At 41.0% G+C, this 21,708-nt stretch overlaps 1 protein-coding gene across 2 annotated transcripts in view; it reads right to left on the reverse strand.

The window, feature by feature from the left end:
• The window catches only part of PRKDC (protein kinase, DNA-activated, catalytic subunit), a 213,971-nt gene that overhangs the window by 160,731 nt on the left and 31,532 nt on the right, over nt 1-21,708 (reverse strand). For both annotated transcript variants that reach the window (XM_061598396.1, XM_061598388.1), the window contains exons 23-31: nt 19,224-19,314; nt 9,174-9,337; nt 7,686-7,838; nt 6,094-6,201; nt 5,323-5,549; nt 4,031-4,125; nt 3,010-3,109; nt 2,121-2,251; nt 704-958 (exon numbers count right to left, since the gene is read on the reverse strand). In XM_061598396.1, coding sequence (XP_061454380.1) covers nt 704-958; nt 2,121-2,251; nt 3,010-3,109; nt 4,031-4,125; nt 5,323-5,549; nt 6,094-6,201; nt 7,686-7,838; nt 9,174-9,337; nt 19,224-19,314 — 1,324 coding nt within the window. The remainder of the gene's footprint in view (nt 1-703; nt 959-2,120; nt 2,252-3,009; nt 3,110-4,030; nt 4,126-5,322; nt 5,550-6,093; nt 6,202-7,685; nt 7,839-9,173; nt 9,338-19,223; nt 19,315-21,708) is intronic.

Consider the following 21,708-nt stretch of genomic DNA (forward strand, 5'->3'; position numbering starts at 1 on the left):
TACTCAAACAGATGAAAGACCCATACATACCACCAAAAGACACACAAAACCAGCAAATCGAACAGGGAACACCCCGCACCCAGAAAACAGGCAGAAACATCCCCTCAACAAATAATGAAAAAGCAGGCAACACATACACCCCAAACACGCCAACAAAAGACAGGCAACCCCACACCCTGAGAAAGCACACAAGCAACCAACAAAAAGGAAAAAAGAAAAGTAGAACACATCCCCAACAAAACAATAAAAAGCAAGCAAAGCACCCACACATACACACACAAAAATTAAGAAATCACACACACAACAAAACAACAAAAATGCAGGCAAAACACTGCCCATCTCCCCAAAATACTGTGGTTACATTTTAAAAAAAATTAAAAACAATGCCAAATTAAATTTATAGATTTTGTTAGGGAATGAAACAAATTCTGCTTTTGTCCAATGGGATAGAAAAATCTATCTCTGTAGATTGCTTGGAACTGGGGACAAGAAAATGAGTAAACAGGAACAGCAGATGCTACACAGCATTTGGTGAACATTTTTATCCTAAAACAAAGAAAATTTAAAAAACACATTTATTTTTTGTGAAACCAGTGTCAAAACCCAGCTGAGCAGCTTTTCTGACATTTCCAGTCATGCACTTTGCTCTAATTGATTTTGGAAAGGCGAATTATCAAGCAAGCTGCTGGTGTGATTTACTTACCTAGTATCTCATTTGGCCTGATCATTCCCTGCTCAATAAAAGTATTGTAACAGTCCAAAGCAGCCAGAAGCATATCCATCCATTGCACAACAGCACGCAAACTAAAAGTCTCTTGCAGATTATAAAGAGTTGGATGAGACAGTATTCCAGATACATTTTCACCTTCACAACCACCTCCTTCAAATTTTTTTATGAGAAAAGAGATTCCTTGTTTTTGAAGAACATCACTCAACCAGAAAGACGGAGAACTGTTACCTGATGGAGAAATTTAAGTAGTGAAAGATTTCTGGATAAATATGCTATAATCATCCAACTCTGTCCCTATAGTCGAGAAAGCACCACCAAAATGTTTTCTCCTGTACCACAGGGTCAGTCCAGGAAAAAACATCCTATTTTATGTAAACACACCCATACACTGATGGTTGGTTGTTGTTGTTTTAAGTGACTCCCTAACCCAATGGAAAGGATGGCTTAAGGCAGCCTTTCCCAACCAGTGTGCCTCCAGATGTTGTTGGACCACAACTCCCATCAGCCTCAGCCAGCATTGCCAATGGTCAGGAAAGATGGGAATTGTGGTCCAACATCTGGAGGCACACTGGTTGGGAAAGGCTGGCTTAAGGAATCTCTCCTCCAACGCTCCTGACTTTATATCTGGAGAAAATTATCTCAGACAAGCAAAACAAGAATTTGATACCCAGAAGTGGACCTTTCTGGGCAAGCTAGAACTTCACAGAATGGTGGGAAAAAAACTGAAAGATAATTTCACAGTATTTTTATCTGGCAAAAAAACCTAACAGTTGAGTTGCTTAAATCCCATTATGTCAAAAATGCATCTACATTCTTTATTTCAGATCTCAGTTTTCACCAATAAATGAAAACTGTGTGGAATCACATGGGGGACTCAAGCTGAAAAAAATTGTGAATTCATGGCAAAGGCAACATTTCAACTGAAGAATTCCTGTTTCACAACACGACTGCACTCAGAGGTTCATATCTCAATTTAATAAGCCAAGATATAAAGAACCCTTTTGACTGCACATCATGTAGCCCCTTTGCTTCTTCCTTCATGCAAACAAGCCAACAAGCCAAGAAGTCTCCCACCACCTATAGTTTATTGCTTTGTCCAAGCCAGGAAACCATAATTCACAGTTTTGGAACAAGCTTCAAACCATGGCTTTATATTCTGGTTTGTTCCAAAACAGCTAACCATAGTTTCCAAGTTTGGACAAAATGGGAAACTATAGTTAATGGAAGACTTCCTGGTTGGTTTGCTTGCTCTCACAAGGGGAGAAGAGACTGTGTACAGAGCCAAAGGACTACAAAGACTATTATTAAGGTAAAGAGTCACCATCAGAATTCATCCCGAGTCTCATAACCAAAAGCAAAAGACTACCCACATACAATGCAACATACAAACCTGGCAGCAAGGGAACAAATTCAAAGAAAAGCTCCATAACTTTATGCCGACATTCCATTTGGGGTCGTCCACACTGCATTAAAAGCCACATGACAACATCCACCAAGCAAACTGATTTCAGTGGAAATCCCCTATACAAAAAAGTAACAAAAAAAGCGACTAAAGTTATTAGCTCAATAGCAGTCAGTTACTTAAATACCACTCTGTGTATAAATTTAAACAGAAAAAGAAGCATTTCAAATGCCCCAGCAAATATAATCACAACTAATTCACACAGACAACCAAATGATATAGTCAAACTGTATGCATATCTTGAACTCTAATCTTCACAGCGCTGCAAATACATTTCTCTTTTTGTCCTCCTCCCAAGTGCAAAATAAATTGTAGCGTAACCTTTTATTAATATCTTTGCCCATTCCCCAGCACCTCTTCAGATGAAGCTATGCTTCCCTGCCTTTGATACCCATAGAAGTACTGCATTTTCCTACCCACTGATCACACAGAGTTTTTGTCTACCAAAAACTAAATGTAGAGATTTGTTCAGGGAAAATAAGCTATTTTGTTTTCTATATTCCTTGCTCTAGAAATGACACAAAGGTCTCTCTTACTAACAAGCAGTTAAGAAACAAATAAGGGTGACTTAGTACTCAAAATTCTAGTTTACCAACAAATTGATTGAAATACGTAGCCTGTTTAGATGCACATTTACTCAGAGGAAAGTATCATCTGAGTTTATGGATTCTTATTTCCAAATAAGCACACATGGGGCTGCAAAAATGGTCAGAGAGTTTTCCAAACAGTACACAAATAAGCAAATCTACGTTATAAGTGTTGTGTGGTTGTTTCCCACTACAAATGTGCCCCTCAGAACTCCAAAAAGATTACTAACCGAGGTAACCGCCGATCATTTTCTTTGTTCAGGGTAGATGCTTTATGCTTAATGATACGCTTCAGGTGATCAACAGCATCACAACATTGTTGGGTTGTACCTGTTTCCAAATATTAAAAGTTGATAGAGTAACTGTCCCCAAATAAAATTTCTAAAAGATCAGGTCTGTTTCTGGTCTTGTCCACAATGCTAAAAATGCACTTTATTTCACAAATGTACACTTTTAAAAAGGGCATAATAATGATGAAAGTAAATTAATGTAAAACGTTGAACATATCTTCAAACCAAACATAAGGAACCTACTCTAAGTACTTTAAAGAGATATCATTCCAAATTAAACCAGAATTATAATTAGAAGCTAAAATGATGAAACTAAGGCTATTGTACTTTGGACACATAATGAGAAGGCATGTTTCACTAGAAAAGACAATAATGCTGAAACATAATGCTGAAAAACAGAAGGGAGTAGAAAAAGAGGAAGACCAAACAAGAGATAGATGGATTCCATAAAGGAAGCCACAGACCTGAACTTACGAGATCTGAACAGGGTGGTTTATGCTATCGGAGGTCGCCGATTCATAGGGTCGCCATAAGTCGTAATCGACTTGAAGGCACATAACAACATTCCAAATTTACCCTTCTAAGCATGTTTCTTTTGTGCAATTTGACTTCTATTTTAACTGTTTCCAAAAATAAATATTTTAACAGGAAACTTCATATAGGTAAGTCTGCATTCTTCAAGGTTTTGAAGTATCGAGTACAGTAGAGCCCCACTCATACGGTGGGTTACGTTCCCCACCAAAAAGCAAGACCCACCAGAAAGTGGGACATAGCGCGCGATCAGCTGTACAGTACAGCTGATTGCTGTCAGCTGGAGCGCAGCAGCTGGAGCTCCCTGTGCTACAGCTGATCACCCTGCTGGCACCATATTAGCGGAACGCCAAAAAGCAGGGTGCCAAAAAGTGGGGCCCTACTGTATAACATTTATCCAACAAAACAAAAATAAGCTTTCAACATATACCTAAAGATTTCTCATCTTCATGTGTCAAGGCCAGACTTTCCAAGTACACAACCAATGCTTCAAAGACAAACTGGTCCACCAGAGAACTCTCTTCCCTATAAAACAAAACAATACAAAATTAAATAATGTGAAAACTAATATTTTCAGCATAAGACAAGGAAGTATCATTTTATGTTGCCAGAAATATCACATCATTTTTCAAGTAGGGTGTAATAACATTATATCGATCTCTGCAAAAGTTGTCATAGCAAGCTACTGGTCATGAACAAAGACTAATGTCATGAATCTAATCCCCTGACCCAAGGCCATCTCCCAGTGTCAATCCCTGAAGAAATTAGGCTACACAATTCTTATTATAATACACCACTAGCAGGGGGAAGATTTGGCCTGGTTCAGACATAATAGTACAGTTTAGCACTGCTTTAGTTACCGGCTTTTTGGGCCCAGGGGCACATTTGGCTTTTTGGGAGAGTGCCATGGGAATTATTCACAAATGGCCACAACAAAGTGCTGTCTAACAGAAAATGGTGTGCAAGCGGTGAGCTGACCCCACTGGGTTCTCCCTTTGGAACTGGAGCTGTCACTTCAGGGTTGGGGCAAGGGCACCACCCTATCTGACTTGTGCTTTCTTTTTTCTCTAGAAAAATGGGTTGTATACTGCGACGTTGTGATTGCTTGTATTGTTTATCGCCTATACTTGTGGGTTAGTGGTCACAGGACTGGTCAGGGTGTGAGACTGGCTCAGTCCTGTGGGTTTGGTACCCCTGAGAGAGACTGAGGGAGGGGGAGTTTAGTTGTTTCCCAGGGGAGCACTGGATGGTTGTTTGAGCAGACTGATTCAATGATTATGTACAAAACAAAAAAGCTTTTGCCCGACATATTAAAGAAAGCAATGTAGATGTCAGGCAAGGCTTCTTTGGGAGTGTATCTGGTCATTTGGGCACAGCAACCAAAAAGCCACTCTTCCTTCCACTACCCAGGCAAGTGAGCCAAGCCATGTACAGAGAAGACAAAACAACATGAATCTAACAAGTTGAAAATCCTTTAACAAAGCTTCCACAACAAAACAAAAATTGTCCACCTAAAAATTCCACACAGTCTCTTGCTTCCAGGTGTGGCAATTTCTTGGCCTCAGACAAAGAAGCTCAAAAGCCCAAAGCTAAAACGTAATAATTAACAGAGAACAGTTGTTAATAAGTCTGTTTCAATAGACATTGCACTCTTTCTTCTCAAACTACTGGCATCCCTGTATTATTACCCAGTTTAGCAGAAGTACAGATTCTATTGCTCACCTAAATTCTCTGTAGATGTTGTTAAAAGCAAGTGCACTTCCCAACCGCTTGAAGGCATTGGGATGGAGAGCAAGACTGTATAGCCTCTTGAATAGAGACTTGGTATTCACTGGACTTTTCTCCTGCTGCTGTGGCGTAGTCTGCTTAATGGACCATTTCAAAAATTCTCGAACACACTGACCACAGAAGTCTCTCAAACTGCTGTCCACAGGATCTACTATCCCATCCTGAAACAGAGAACAGACTTAGTTCACTCTAAAGATATTCTGTGATAAGAGTTCATTTCTTCAACCCTTAGTGTCAAGTACTGTTCTGTACTATTTAACAGCTAAGGAGTAATGAAAAATGATTTGATAAAGAGAAAACATGGGAGAATTTTCATATTTGACATCTTAAATTTGGGCAGGTAAATGTCTCCAGGACTATTTTAAGTGTGTCTCATGCCCAAGATTTCATTCACAGTCTGCTTACAAACAGACTCAACATTCCTGTATATTTTGTGGATTTTTATTTTAAAAAGTAATGTATTGTGAATAGAGGAAACCAGATTTTTTTAAAAAATGAACTGGAATCCCTGCTGGCTTTGAGACAGTAAAAAAAGAAGTTTGGGGAGACTGTCCACATCCATATGCTGAACTAAAAATGAACTAACGGTGTATGCCAAGACAAATAAAATCTTATCACAAAAAAGCATGAGAAGTAGAGCATGAAGTGTTTATAAACATGTCTGACAAAAATATTTATAATTCCACTCATTTACCAATTACCTACCAAAATTGCTTCTAGCAATGCTACTGTATCCTGACTTTCAAACTTTTTGTTGTTTGTGAACCAGTGAATTAACTCCATAACTAGAGTCCCATACAGTTGCCTTGTAACCTAAAATGAAAAAAATGAAGGGGCATTATGTTTTATGTTTAAGATTTAACAATTACATTGTAGATGCTGTCTTATTAACTAGTTCCCAACACGTTTCGGGTTTCTCCCAGAAATTCATGCCTAGCAGCCTGAATACCAGTTAGCATTGATTACTAATGTACAGCATGGACGCTTTTTGCCATATTTAATTAAATACCAAGGATGGCATAACTGAAAAGTTTCCTGCCGCCCTGGGCTCCTTCTGGGAGGAAGAGCAGGATATAAATTTAATAAATAATAGATAAGCAGTCTGGACATAACTGAAAAGTTTTTTCTCTGAAACAATCCAGACAAATCACAAGCTGTAGCCAAGGTGGTAGTAGCTTACTGCCTGTTGTTTGTTTGGGGGAACCACAAGCCTGGGTTCTGATAAAATGTTAAACTAAACCATGGTTTAGCTTCCCGTACAGCCATGATTTTTGAAGCAGCCACAATTTTTGCATGAGTACAAGAATGCTCACTTAGCCATGCTTTGGCTTAGTGTTACACATGAATTGGGCCACTGTGCATTTCCATTCTTGTAATTTGAGAAGAAAGTTAGTTGGTAAATATCAGAGCATAGCCTTTCTTTTTCTGTTTTCATAATTTTATACTTTCTTTATTACTACTGCTACTACTACAACTGCATAAAATTTCAGTCTTTATGATGATTGCAGTAAAATGTGTTTCATTCCACAAGTAACTGAGGAAAATCTTCTTGTTGTCATTTGTACACAAAATTGTAACCAAATTTATTTTGGTGCGTCTTGAATTCCATGCACATTCACAGTGTTGTATATAAATTTGAAACTTGTGTGCTCTTTGAGAGTTTTTTTTAATTAATCCTTCTATCTGAATAATTTAAAGAGACTGACTTTTGTAACGAAGCAGATCAAAAAGCAAAAGGATACCCATAAAGGAGTGAGGAGGAATTTCCCATGGGCCATTTCATAATATTATTTGTATGCAATAGAGCACACCTTTCTGACAAGTTTGGTGCATAATATGCTTTTGTGACAACCTGTTTGCAATTAAACTACATAATGCCTGGACTATTTTATATTTCTTTATTCTTATATATTTGGCCTACCCTCTACAACAAACCTGTGAAGTAGATTCGGCTGAGAGTCAATGACTGGCCCCAGGTCACACAGTTAGCTTCACACAATGGTAATCTGAACATCAGTCTCCTCAATCCTACTACAAGACTCTAACCACCATATCATACTGGATCTGTATATAACACACATCTATATTGACACTGTCCTCTAAAGTACATTTTCCTCTTCTCTCCATTGCTCACAAGATATAAAACATTTAAAGTATAGTTTCCTTGGGGTGGGGGCTGGGGTAAGAAATATTCTGAGATGCAAAATAATTGCAACAGCTTCTACCAAACAGTTAAACAAAATTTAAGAGCTAACCACATAAAACTGATTTCAAGCAACAAAAATGGTTTAACTTGCCTGGTCTACATCGCAAGCAAGTCGAAGCAATACAGGAAATGTATGTTTATACAGGTGAAACATTGGTGGAGAACTCTGTTGTCCTTCAGGTATTTGAGAAGCTTTCCCCAGCATGTATATAACTATACTGTGCAAGAGCTCACAAGCTGCAACCTGGAAAAAGAGATTTGATCAGGCATCTCAGTGAAATACTTCCGTAAATGGAAAGAGAAGACTTCTTTGGAGAATTTTCAGTCCCTTACAAACTTTATTCAAAAGAGGTCAGTAGAATTTCCATTCATGCTCCTTTGCTTGGAAAAAAGTACTTGACTATTGAAGAATGGGTTAGATTTTCAATTAAGTTGCAGTTATTAATGGTTGATAAAAGACTCTGAAACACTAAAAAGTTAACACCTCACATTACTTTGATGCAGCAGTTAAGGTAACTATCGCAGCTGTGTGTTTTCACTATGTTCTGGGATCATTTAGAATCCCAATTTCCTTGTCTCATTCATATCAACTGAGCTCTAACTGATCCGCTTTATCTCTTCAACATAATTCTTCTTTGAAACTTAAGGGGCTGTTGAGATTCATATCCAAAGAACACAGTTCAGGCAATCTACCACTGTGTTTCCTTTTACCTTACATTGGTAAGCAAAAAGGCACCCTTATGGCCAAAGGCACTGGGGCTTTGGGTGGAACACATAAGCCTGTTCATATGGCATGGATAGGCAACATCATAGAAAAATATCATGAACCAAAAGACTGCAACTAATTTATATATGTGATTTTCATGTAGGCAATGCAAGCTATTACAAGTTGACACCTTAAACCAGCCTTTAATTTAACCATCCACCTGGTCACCATTGGCAATCAGGAATTTCATGCAGACAATTGTATGGAATTCCCTCCAGTTGAGCGTGTGGGTTGGCAAAACAGGAAAGAGTGATCTGTCCTTCCTTTCCAAGGTTGCTCAGCTTCTATGCTGACCACAGAGGAAGTGAAGCCCTTTCCTCAACAGCCAGCACAGAAGCACAGCAGACTAGCAAAGAAAGGACAGGTCGCTGTGTCCCTCCTTCACTAGCGTGATCTGCTTCTGTCTTGGCCATAGGAGGAGGAAAACAGAAACACTAGCTTCTATGATGGATGCACAGGAGATAACAGCACTTTCCTGCACACCCAGCTTAAAAATTAAGGGTTGCTGAAAGAGGCAGGCAGCATTCCATGACTCCTCTGCCAGCTTGCCACATTTCTAGTTTATCTTGTTTAAATTTCTGTCTTCTTTTTACTCATAATAGGGGCCCCTCTGGTGAGCCAAAAGTAGGCAAGTAAAAACATTTCAGGCTAGTAATTGGTGGGTGCTTATTTATAGCAAGGAAAGAAAAACATTTTAAGAATAGCTTGGTCGTTGTATTATGCAATATTAAGCATAACTAGATGTTTTCTGCATAGGTCCTTAAAAGTATCAGCTTGATGCCCACTGAGAAGTAAAATGAAGAATCCTAATACCTTAGTCTGCCTGTCACTAGCAGAAAGAGCCAATTCAGTGACACGAGGCAAGAATAAATCCAAGTAGATGACAGGCTTCATATCAGCAAATGGAACTGCAAAACTCAGGAGTTTCTCAGTATCCCAAGATACAAATTTCTTCATATTTTCCTCTGTAGAAGCAGCTAACGTATTTGGGAAGAATACAAAAAAAAAGTTCTGTTAAGCAGATAACTAAGATCTGAACAGGGTGGTTCATGACAGATGCTACTGGAGGTCACCGATTCGTAGGGTCGCCATAAGTCATAATCGAAGGCACATAACAATAAAAAAGCAACTAGACATGTCAACCAAGCCTAGCTAGCACCGAGGCTTAACACAATTTGACAAATTTTATCAGATGCTATTTTGAAGTAGCTTCATTCTAAGTATTTAGATATCTATTTAAATTATTGAATCATTTTTCTACAACAGCAAGTTCTCTGGCACTTATAAAGCAGAATATATTAGGTACACATTTGCTATGCTATTGACTGCATATTGGACATTCAGAACTTTGATATATTTTGATGATATTAATAATTAGAGCAATGCTGCCATTAGTTTTGATAGCTTTCTAATCTAGTATTTTGTTATTTTATGACAGAAGTACAGGATAAAATGTATTCATTGGTTTTACTCTCAACTACTTTTTAAGACAATTCAGTGTATGTTGAAAGGGAAAATAAATATTAGAATTACCATGAATATTCTTTCTGCTCATATGAGATGGGTATTAGTTTCTAAAAGTCTATTTACTGAAATGGTTAAGAGTTCCCCGCCCCCCCGGAAGCAGTTTCCTCCAGTTTAGAAGTGTACATATGTATGAATGTACATCAGTTCTAAGACTGAAGGATGGGAAATACAGGACACTAGAAGGGACACAAACCAAGCCCTTTTATGATTATCCTGGGATACAAGAGAGATGGATGGGACTGGGTTATTACCAATCAGAACTGTGGACTTGTGAAGGGACAAAGAGATTACAATCATCATACGTGGCATTTCCCTTATGAATGATAAAAGTAGCCACAGAAGGAACTGGCATGAAGTCTGACTCAGAACTGAATCTGTACAAGTGATCAAAGTCCCGTGACATGAATGGGAAGTGGTCACTGTGATGTTCCTGTATTAATGTAAATATGGTAAGTGCTGTTTGTATAGAAGATACATGGTAAGTGGAATGAAAGAGGAGGGGGGAGTAGATGAGCAGTAGAATGCTGGATGATTGGCTGAACGTTTGAATGGCTGGGAGTATAAATGGAAGAATGACAGTTGAATCTGGGTGAGGTGTTTTAGAGGTGTTTGGAGGTGGCGAATGTGATTGGAGGTGTGTGGATGTTTGGAGGTGGATGTCAGGAGAGTGTGGAGAAAGAGGGAGTGGGAGTTCTAGTTAATGATAAGTCAAGTATCACAGGAATAGATGAAACCATATGCTTAAGTACCATTAGAAAAGTAATCTTGTTATTTCTGTTATTTAATAAATACTATTTTGGTTTACCGAAGGCCTGATCCTTGGCTGGGGTTTCACAGACCAGAAGGGAGGGTAAGGTAATTACCAAGGCTGAAGGGCAACAGTAACAAATGGTGGCAGCGGTGAAGAGGAGAATAATAACATTACAAGTATCCAGAGCAACCCCGAGTTATATGAGTTATCTACATTGATACAAGGGGGTTGGGAACAGCATAAGCACGCAGTCACAAAAGTAACCGGGTAGAGAGAGACTCAGGCAAAGTCTCTGGGAACATTGGTTATAGAACGTGACTGGTGGTGCTGCCTAGCAGGGGGATCTAGTGAGATCTGTGCTAGAGCGGAGAGAGAAACCATAAAAAAGGACAGTCCAGACTGGTGGAGTCCCTGGTGGTGCCTAGTGAAAGGCAGTAGCCACAAGCAGGTAGGAACCTGACAGGGAGAGCCAGGGAAGGGTGTCACAGTCACCCATTTGCATCTCTGAATATCCATCTTCAATTAGAAGAAAAATTAAAAAGGTTAAGGAGGGTTTTCCAGTTCAACCAGTGGGAACTGTTTTTTGTAAACATTTTGGAAATCGCTTTAAGTTGTTTATCCTAAAGCAATGACCATACTTCAGGTTGAAGGTTAGTGGGAAAATGCCAAAATACAATTGTTTTCATTTTGCAGTGGTCATGCTGAATTAGCGTTATCTTTATTAGCAAAAAAACAAAAACAGATTTTAGACACATCCTGGTCATACCACAAACTCTGGAAAAGGGGGAAAAAAGCAAATAGTTTGGATAAATTTCTTTGCAGAAATCCTGAGCTACGTCAACTGAGAAACCAAACAGACAAATAGAAGATTTGTCTCAGGATTTAGGCCAGACTCAAATATCAAAACAAAATGGCATGTCCAACAGAAAGCACAAGCTATGTTCTTATGACGTCCTGGCCAGTCTAAATTTAGAAAACTGAGATTACTCCAAACTGTGCAGAATTAAACCAAAAGTACTCTCCCCCCCCTCTCTCAGTGAATAATGTCACATCTTATTAGACTCAAATCCTAAGCACGTTTATTCCAAAGTCCACTGACAGCAGACTACAAGATGTACATTAAACCTACTATAACAACCTTTCAACCTGATGCTAACTATGTTGACTCATAATTTCTGTTATTTCTACAGGATTTATTTCCTAGTTAATATGTTTAGAACTGCAGCCTCTGTGTTGCTCTTAAGTAAAAAACCAGAAGAGCAGCACTAGAGCTGGTCACATTTATTCTGAAAAAACTTATTATTTACAAGCTTAAGGCTCATGGAGAAGCAATTCCAACTTAACATTTGGCATCCATTAATAGTTTTGGAAATATTCCTATGGATGGACACACAGGAAAATTTTTCCAGGAACACATGATCCACCCAACTTCTTCAAAAACAATCTTGTGAACTGAGCCTGTCAAAAATCCAGCATTCTGCTCATGGGCTTGTCTTTGACAAAAGTACATAAGATGTCATATGCCAGCATACACTCATCAATATAACTCCATGGGAATCATTCCAAAAGTCACCCTGCAGAATACACAGTGTAGATGCAAACATAACTATCACCAACATCAGATGGTAGTTATACATCAGCATGTCCACTGTTATGTTCCATATTGCACATATAAATCAAGCTGTGGTCCTAGCCATTGGGGATGTGCATGACCTCCAAGATTCACCCTGCCTCTATGTATATTTTTTTAAATTCCAATCTGAGTCGCTCAGTGATTGCTCCACTTCACTCTAATTCATATTCCAAGCCACTTTGCTATAAAACAAAGCTCTGTGTTCCCCATTCACTGTAACAGGGGATATAAAAACAACTATTTCCCTTTTGGCCAAAATTGATGAAATTTGCACGAACAAGTGCCCCTCTAGGGAAGTACAGGAGCTTTTTGTGGGAGAAATAAAATGGATTCACTTTTCTCCATAACCTTTTGGAGTGGAAGGGAGGGACCTTTGGTCTAACCGTGAAACGGCCTTCTACATGCATGTAAAGATGATCTCAGGTGGATGATGAACTCAACCTAGTAGCTGAAGGCAGAAAGATGCTGATCGATTTTTAGGAGTCTTCTAGTTTTGCCTTGGCTTTATCAATCAGTTCTCCAAAGACAAGCCAGAAACACTCATACAACGACCAACGTTCTTTAAGTATACACATTCTCTGCCAATGTACTCCCAACATAAAAGGAAAATACCCTCCACCAGCCCCGCCCACAGAAGGGAATGGCCCTGAGATCATCTTTACATGCACATAGAAGGTTGTTTCATGGGAAGACCAAAGGTCCCTTCTCCCATGCATGTAAGATGATCTCAGGTAGGACGTACCCAAGCTGACCCATATAGAGTGGGAGTTGAAGGCTGGGCTGCCTATTGTTGTGGAAGAACATGCTATAGTACTCTTCTTCAAAGGCTACCTCTGCTGAGGCATACAGATCGATTTTATAATGCTTAATGAAAGTATTCTGAGTAGCCCATGTGGTTGCTCTGCATACCTCACTTAGAGGAGCATTAAGCGTAAATGTAGCTGTGGTTGCAGCAGCCCTGCTGGAGTGAGCCACAATCCATGCTGGGGGAGATATATTCAATGAAGTGTAAGCCAATGCTATACATGCTTTAAGCCATCATGATAGCGTGGAAGAGGAAGCTTTCTTCCCTAGAGAAACAGGGTGGAAAGATACCAACCGTTTCACAGAAGGGCTTCATTCTGGATATATACAGCTTTAGAGCTCTCCGCGCATCCAAAGAGTGACATGCTTTTTCAGTGGGATGAACAGAAGAAGGACAAAAGGAAGGGAGAATAAGTTTCTACTGGCAGTGAAAAGAGTACAGAACTTTAGGGTGAAAGGAAAGAATGGTCCCGCAGGATCACCCTGTCCTTGTAAAAGGTACAGAAGTGTCTGTCTACAGAGAGAGAACTGAGCTCAGAGACCCTGCAGGCTAAAGTGATAGCCACCAGAAAAGTAACTTTGAAGGACAGCAAACAAAGAGGAACAGTTTTCAGGGGCTCAAAGGGAGGTCTCCGAAGTGCTTTTAGAACCTTACACAAGTCCCAGGTGGGAAGGCAATGCTGAACTGGAGGTGCTGCAATGGTGGCCCCTAGCAAAAAACGCTTTAAGAGAGGATGTGAGCCCAGTGGTTTCTCCAGAGAAGGTAACAGGGCTGATGCAGAGGCCTGCCAGTGAAGTGTATTTTGCCTTAGACACATGGAGAGGCCATCCTGCAAGAATGCCAGAACCTCTTGTATGCCTGCCCTTCTGGGATGTATGCCTGTCTTCGCACACCAAGCTGAGAAAACCTTCCAGGTACCCTCATAAAGTCAAATGGTGGATGGACATCAAGAAACCATAATGGTATCTACCACCACTTCTGACAGACTTGACTAAATGCCTCTGTTCAATATCCAGGCATGAAGGTTTAGCCATTCCAGATCCAGATGCTTTAGACACTCCTGGGAGAGCAAGTCGTCCTGGAGAGGAAGACACCACAGGCGAGAATTCATCAGAGTGAGGAACTTGGAGAACCCTGGCTGGCAAGGCCAGTACGGTGCCACCAAAAGAACCATTGCCTTCTCCTCTTGCACCTTTCAAAGCACTCTGTCAGAAGCTGAAATGGAGGGAAGGGATAAAGCAGACCTGAAGGACATAGGGTAATTTCCTGGTTGATCAAGCATCCATGATCCCTGAGAGACACCAATGTCACCTGGACGTCCTCCTATGCTTTTGGAAGGGGAGGGGAGGGAATTAGCAAATTGTCCAGGTAAGGATAGACATGCACCCCCTGAAGCCTGAGGTGGGCCACCAGAGTCACCAAGATCTTGGTGAAAACCCTGGCGGCAGACAAAAGGCCAAAGGGCATGACCCTGTATTGAAAGTGAAGATCGACTGCGAACCTCAGATAATGTTTGTGGGGCCTGAATATGGGGACATGGAAGAACAGCCTCTCTGAGGTCTATTGAGGGAAGAAGATCCCCTTGATGAACTGCCTCTTTGATGGACATGAGGGACTCCATCTGCAGCTTGCAGTACTTGATATACTCGTTCAGAAATTTCAAATCCATAACTGCCTGGGAGGACCCATCTTTATTGAGGACCATAAAGAAAACTGAGGAGATGCCCTGAAATCTCTTTTGGAGTGGAATGGGCTCTGTTGCAGAAATGAGCAGAAGGTGACTTATGACTTCCTAGACCCTGAGCAGTTTGGGCAGGTGAGATGACAGAGGAGAGGGCATAAAACCTGGAGGGGGGGAAATGAACTCTAGCCAGAGCCAGAGCTTCAGAGTCTGAAGAACTCAGTGTCCTGATGTTGTAAGTTGCCACCGGTGGGGAAAAATCTGTAGATGCCCTCCATCTGCAGGGGGAGGACCATCAGAACTGTTGCCTGTCTCCTCAGGAGCAGAGAGCACAAAATAAACCACTCTGAGGATGGTAGACAAATAACTGATTGGTAAGAGCCAAAGGAAGACTAGAGGACTCCTAAAAATCAATCAGCATCTTTCTGCATGCTGCCACTAGGTGGGGTTCATAATCCACCTGATTTGAATCATCCCAAATATTGTTGACAGCTTCTGTTGATGCACAGGCAATACCAGAAAGAACATGAGGAAGATATTATTGGAAGAGGGCATTACCTTTTTCTTGTCCATGGACTCTATTAGCACCTTGTCCAATACTGCATCTCAAACCAATTTGCCTCCTACATATGGCTTAGATGCCAGGCTTGTACAGATTGCAACACCTGCCTCCCAGTGACAGAGCCATAGGGATCTCCTGGTGAAGATCGCTGCTGTCAAAGCTTTTGCGGTGAAATGCATAGCACCCACGGAGGCACCTGCTATAAATGCCACTGCCTGTTAATTTTGTTTAGGAGAGATTTTCTGGTTCCAGGGTGATCCTGCTAAGAAGTGTCCAACACATCCTCATAAGAACATAAGAACATAAGAAGAGCCTGCTGGATCAGGCCAGTGGCCCATCTAGTCCAGCATCCTGTTCTCACAGTGGCCAACCAGGTGCCTGGGGGAAGCCTGCAAGCAGGACCCGAGTGCAAGAACACTCTACCCTCCTGAGGCTTCCAGCAACTGGTTTTCAGAAGCATGCTGCCTCTGACTAGGGTGGCAGAGCACAGCCATCATGGCTAGCAGCCATTGATAGCCCTGTCCTCCATGAATTTGTCTAATCTTCTTTTAAAGCCATCCAAGCTGGTGGCCATTACTGCATCTTGTGGGAGCAAATTCCATAGTTTAACTATGCGCTGAGTAAAGAAGTACGTCCTTTTGTCTGTCCTGAATCTTCCAACATTCAGCTTCTTTGAATGTCCACGAGTTCTAGTATTATGAGAGAGGGAGAAGAACTTTTCTCTATCCACTTTCTCAATGCCATGCATAATTTTATACACTTCTATCATGTCTCCTCTGACCCGCCTTTTCTCTAAACTAAAAAGCCCCAAATGCTGCAACCTTTCCTCGTAAGGGAGTCGCTCCATCCCCTTGATCATTCTGGTTGCCCTCTTCTGAACCTTTTCCAACTCTAGAATATCCTTTTTGAGATGAGGCGACCAGAACTGTACACAGTATTCCAAATGCGGCCGCACCATAGATTTATACAACGGCATTATGATATCGGCTGTTTTATTTTCAATACCTTTCCTAATTATTGCTAGCATGGAATTTGCCTTTTTCACAGCTGCCGCACACTGGGTCGACATTTTCATCGTGCTGTCCACTACAACCCCGAGGTCTCTCTCCTGGTCGGTCACCGCCAGTTCAGACCCCATGAGCGTATATGTGAAATTCAGATTTTTTGCTCCAATATGCATAATTTTACACTTGTTTATATTGAATTGCATTTGCCATTTTTCCGCCCATTCACTCAGTTTGGAGAGGTCTTTTTGGAGCTCTTCGCAATCCCTTTTTGTTTTAACAACCCTGAACAATTTAGTGTCGTCAGCAAACTTGGCCATTTCACTGCTCACTCCTAATTCTAGGTCATTAATGAACAAGTTGAAAAGTACAGGTCCCAATACCGATCCTTGAGGGACTCCACTTTCTACAGCCCTCCATTGGGAGAACTGTCCGTTTATTCCTACTCTCTGCTTTCTGCTTCTTAACCAATTCCTTATCCACAAGAGGACCTCTCCTCTTATTCCATGACTGCTAAGCTTCCTCAGAAGCCTTTGGTGAGGTACCTTGTCAAACGCTTTTTGAAAGTCTAAGTACACTATGTCCACTGGATCACCTCTATCTATATGCTTGTTGACACTCTCAAAGAATTCTAATAGGTTACTGAGACAGGACTTTCCCTTGCAGAAGCCATGCTGGCTCTGCTTCAGCAAGGCTTGTTCTTCTATGTGCTTAGTTAATCTAGCTTTAATAATACTTTCTACCAGTTTTCCAGGGACAGAAGTTAAGCTAACTGGCCTGTAATTTCCGGGATCCCCTCTGGATCCCTTTTTGAAGATTGGCGTTACATTTGCCACTTTCCAGTCCTCAGGCACGGAGGAGGACCCTAGGGACAAGTTACATATTTTAGTTAGCAGATCAGCAATTTCACATTTGAGTTCTTTGAGAACTCTCGGTGGATGCCATCCGGGCCCGGTGATTTGTCAGTTTTTATATTGTCCATTAAGCTTAGAACTTCCTCACTCGTTACCACTATTTGTCTCAGTTCCTCAGAATCCCTTCCTGCAAATGTTAGTTCAGGTTCAGGGATCTGCCCTATATCTTCCACTGTGAAGACAGATGCAAAGAATTCATTTAGCTTCTCTGCAATCTCCTTATCGTTACACCTTTGACTCCCTTATCATCCAAGGGTCCAATTGTCTCCCTAGATGGTCTCCTGCTTTGAATGTATTTATAGAATTTTTTGTTGTTGGTTTTTATGTTCTTAGCAATGTGCTCCTCAAATTCTTTTTTAGCATCCCTTATTGTCTTCTTGCATTTCTTTTGCCAGAGTTTGTGTTCTTTTTTATTTTCTTCATTCGGACAAGACTTCCATTTTCTGAAGGAAGACTTTTGGCCTCTAAGAGCTTCCTTGACTTTGCTCGTTAACCATGCTGGTTACAACTACAACAAAGCTGTTCTGGCGAACACAGACACAGATGCTGCTGCCCTGACCGACAATGCACTAGCCTCATGGACCCATCCAAGTCCAATGTCCATCTTCCGCTCCACAAGATCTTTAAGTTGGACATTTGCATCTTTGGGATTCAAGGATGGGTTCAAGAGACCTTCAATGTGGGCATCCACTGGTGGAAGGAGAAGATGATCCATCCATTATTGTTCCAGAATATAATGTTTGTTTGCTGTAACCACAGACTTCTTATTTTGTAGTGGAGCATCAAATTTGGACTTTAGGTAACAGTGAAAGCAGTTTCACTGCTCTTGACTTTGGTTGATGATCTACTACAATGGGGTGCGGAGGAATTAAATTAGGACTGTGACTGAGAAGACCAGTTGCTAAAATATGTAAGTGCTGATGTTAACTCTGAAGATCTGTAAGTGCTGCTGAGATCCAAAATGTCCACTGGGAAAAAAGACAGCGTGAGGAAAACCAAAATGCCAGGAGGAGCAGTTCCGCTGCAAAGTTGTAAGCTAAAGGTCTGATCCAACTTGAGGAACAGTAATTAAATAAAAAGAAAGTCAGAAGGAGTCAGACTTGAAAATATTGCTAAAGATTGAAATGAAGAAAATAGTTGAGAGAAAAGAGTGTTCTTTTTTTTTTTTAAGTACAGGAATGACTAAAGAAGTTGTGAGTGACAGAGCCAAGGAAAGACTAGAAGACTCCTAAAAACTGATCAGCATCTTTCTGCCTTCAGCCACTAGGCGGAGCTCATCATTCACCTGAGCTCATCTTACATGTGCAGGAGAGAACAGAGGTTTGTTTCTTGTTCTTTCTTATACTAAAATAATTAAGAGGCAGCTGAGTGATGTGTATTCTTGCTTGTGTATTTAGAATTTTACAGCTTCATGCTAACCTTTCTGGAGTTTGTTTGTGTCCTCAGCCTTATAGGCCTCTAATAAGCCTTACAACATGAAACTGTCTAGAACTAAAGTTCTGGAGAACAGGGGGTAGGGGTGCTAAAGCAAAGCAATATAGGGCTTTTAAAACACTTAAAAGTTTATAACGTTTGAAAAAATATATATGCTGCTGTGTTTTCACAAACAAAAACAAAAAAACAGAGTTTTTCAGTGTCCCACAAGCGACATTTTGGACTGACTCATTTCTTGCAGAGCCTATGGGCCTAGATATTGGAAAATATACACCTATATGGCTTAGAAAAGTACAGAAACAGAGTGACAGAAGGCTTTGTAGGGGCCCTGATCCAATGCAAGGTTTTTTTTATTGACATCACATTTAGATTCAGATGGAGGGAAAAGACCTTACAGAGCAGATGCAAACCTCTATTAGCCACATCCCTCACATGTGCACCATGGAGGACAGAAATGGCATGACTCAAAAGCATACTGGCCTAGCTAACAATCAGATTAAGATAGACTCTGTTATTTGTTTTTAACATTTCAAAATAAGATTTAACACTCACCAGTAACCAAGTTCCGATTAAGTTTTCCTCCAAGAAACCCAAGAAGGCGTACAACTCTAGCTCTTACTGCTTCTAATGAAAGATCCTCCTCCTAGATAAAATATTATTGCAAGAGAGAACAACTTGAATGTATAAGAGAAGGAATGCCTAAAAAGTTGTCCTTAGCCTAAAGGCACTTTATGTACAATTTATTTTATAAGTATGTCCTAGGTTAACTAATTTGCCCTTAATCTAATAAAACTGCTATCATGGGGGGATGTTTGGGATGTGTTTGGGTTGTGGCAGGGCAGCGTCTCTTACAAGTAAGGGGATGCTGGCCTGGTTGCAACACAAGGACTTCTGTTATTTCCATTACTTTCCACTCACAGTTGTTCCCCTTCTCTAGTGTGATTCACAATGAATCGTAAAGATGGAATTACCCCTTGATCTGTCTCAGACCCCGCCAGAAGGCACAGTTGATCTGGTCCAGTCAGCGTACTTCAAACCTCAACTTGGGCTTTGAATCAAGCTTCTGAGAATCGACGTCTCCTGAGTACCTATGCTTTGCAACCACCCCTGATCCAGAAGGAGCCTCCTCTCCAATGTGATAAAGCCACCCAAATGGAGCCGGTCAAGATAAAACCAAGGGGTTCCAGGAGAAATTACAGTCAATCTGGTCTGAAATATGCGGCTGAATGCCATGAGCATGACTGTGGCTTCACTGGCCTATGGGGTGCCCAGTTCAACCATATGGGAATATGTGCGCCGAAGGGAAAGTGGGGCAAGTATAAGGTTCCAGAAGAGCCAGAAGGTAGATCTTGCAGATGCCCTCCTGGCAAGTCTTGTGTGACTTGCCTGTGTAATTCAAAGGCCTTTGATGGATTGTAAATCCCAGCTGAAACTGAGTTTCAAAGGGGGGGGGAATTGTGGAAGGTTTTACAATCACATCACATAGAAAGGTCCCTGAGAGCGTGATAGGCCCCAATTAGCCTCAGCTATGCTGCTTGCAAAGCCGTATTCAGTAAGTTTGCCTAAAAATGAAAGTACGCTCAAATGCCACTAAGGGATGGAAAAAGGGAAGTTGCGGTAAGGAAAATCTCACATAGAAGCCTGCTCTTTAGAGAGGCTTGGTTCTAAATGCAGACATCAGATCACAGTTATGTTAGGTGCTTTCCTTTTGGCACATGGGTAGGCAGGGATGAAAATGTGATAAAGGACCACCCAGAAGGTGTATGATTTTACTATGTATGGAAATAATGTATGCTTTTGGCTATGATCTATGTATGATGTGTAAACCCTTTATAAGCCTCAGTTTGGCTTATTTTCGAAAGAGCTGGTTATTATTATTATTATTATTATTATTATTATTATTATTATTATTATTATTATTATTATTTCAATTTATATACCGCCCTTAGCAGAATAGCTCTCAGGGCGGTGAACAAACAAGATAAAATACAATATATCATAGTAAAAAAATCACAAAAACATGTACAAACAAACAACAGAAAGCTCAACAAAAACAAAATACAACACAAATTAAGAAGGATACATGTTAAAAGTAGAAAGATTAAGAAAATTAAAAGATTAAAATGCCTGGGAGCATAAAAAGGTCTTTACCTGGCGCCGGAAAGATAGAAGTGTAGGCGCCAGGCGTACCTCTTCGGGGAGGCTGTTCCACAACTCAGGGGCCACCACAGAAAAGGCCCTAGATCTAGTAACCACCCTCCGGGCTTCCCGATGAGCTGGTACCCGGAGGAGGGCCTTAGATTCTGAACGAAGTGAACGGGTAGGTTCATAGCGAGAGAGGCGTTCCACAAGGTATTGAGGTCCCACGCCGTGTAAGGTTTTATAGGTCAAAACCAGCACCTTGAATCTCGCCCGGAAGCAAATAGGGAGCCAGTGCAGACGCGCCAGAATATTTTATTTTATTTTTATTTATTTAATTACGCTTTTAATTTAATTTAATAGGTGTTATATGCGAAGACCGACTGGTCCTCGTCAATAGTCTGGCAGCCGCGTTCTGCACCAGCTGAAGCTTCCGAACTGTCTTCAAGGGCAGCCCTATGTAGAGCGCATTACAGTAATCCAATCTTGAAGTTACCAGAGCATGAACAACGGAGTTCTTGGTGACCTCTCTCCCAATGATCATTGGTAAATGTAATCTTTCAATACACTGTCCTTTGGAGCACGATAATTTGACTGGAATGTTTTCCTTCCACAATAGCTGTGATTAAAATACAGTAGGGCCCCGCTTTTCGGTGTTCTGCTAATACGGCGCCAGTAGGGCAATCAGCTGTAGCGTAGGGAGCTTCAGGGGCCAAGTGCTGTCAGCTGGAGAGCGGCGGCTGGACCTCCCCATGCTACAGCTGATCCTGTGCTTCAGCGATCAGCTGTAGCGCACGATCAGCTGTACTGTACAGCTGATCGCACGCTACGTCCCACTTTACAGCAGGTTTCGCTTTTCAGCAGGGGCCTGGAACGTAACCCGCCATATAAGTGGGGC

Source organism: Rhineura floridana, chromosome 1 (genome assembly GCF_030035675.1).
Source record: "Rhineura floridana isolate rRhiFlo1 chromosome 1, rRhiFlo1.hap2, whole genome shotgun sequence".
NCBI classification, from domain to species: Eukaryota; Metazoa; Chordata; class Lepidosauria; order Squamata; family Rhineuridae; genus Rhineura; species Rhineura floridana.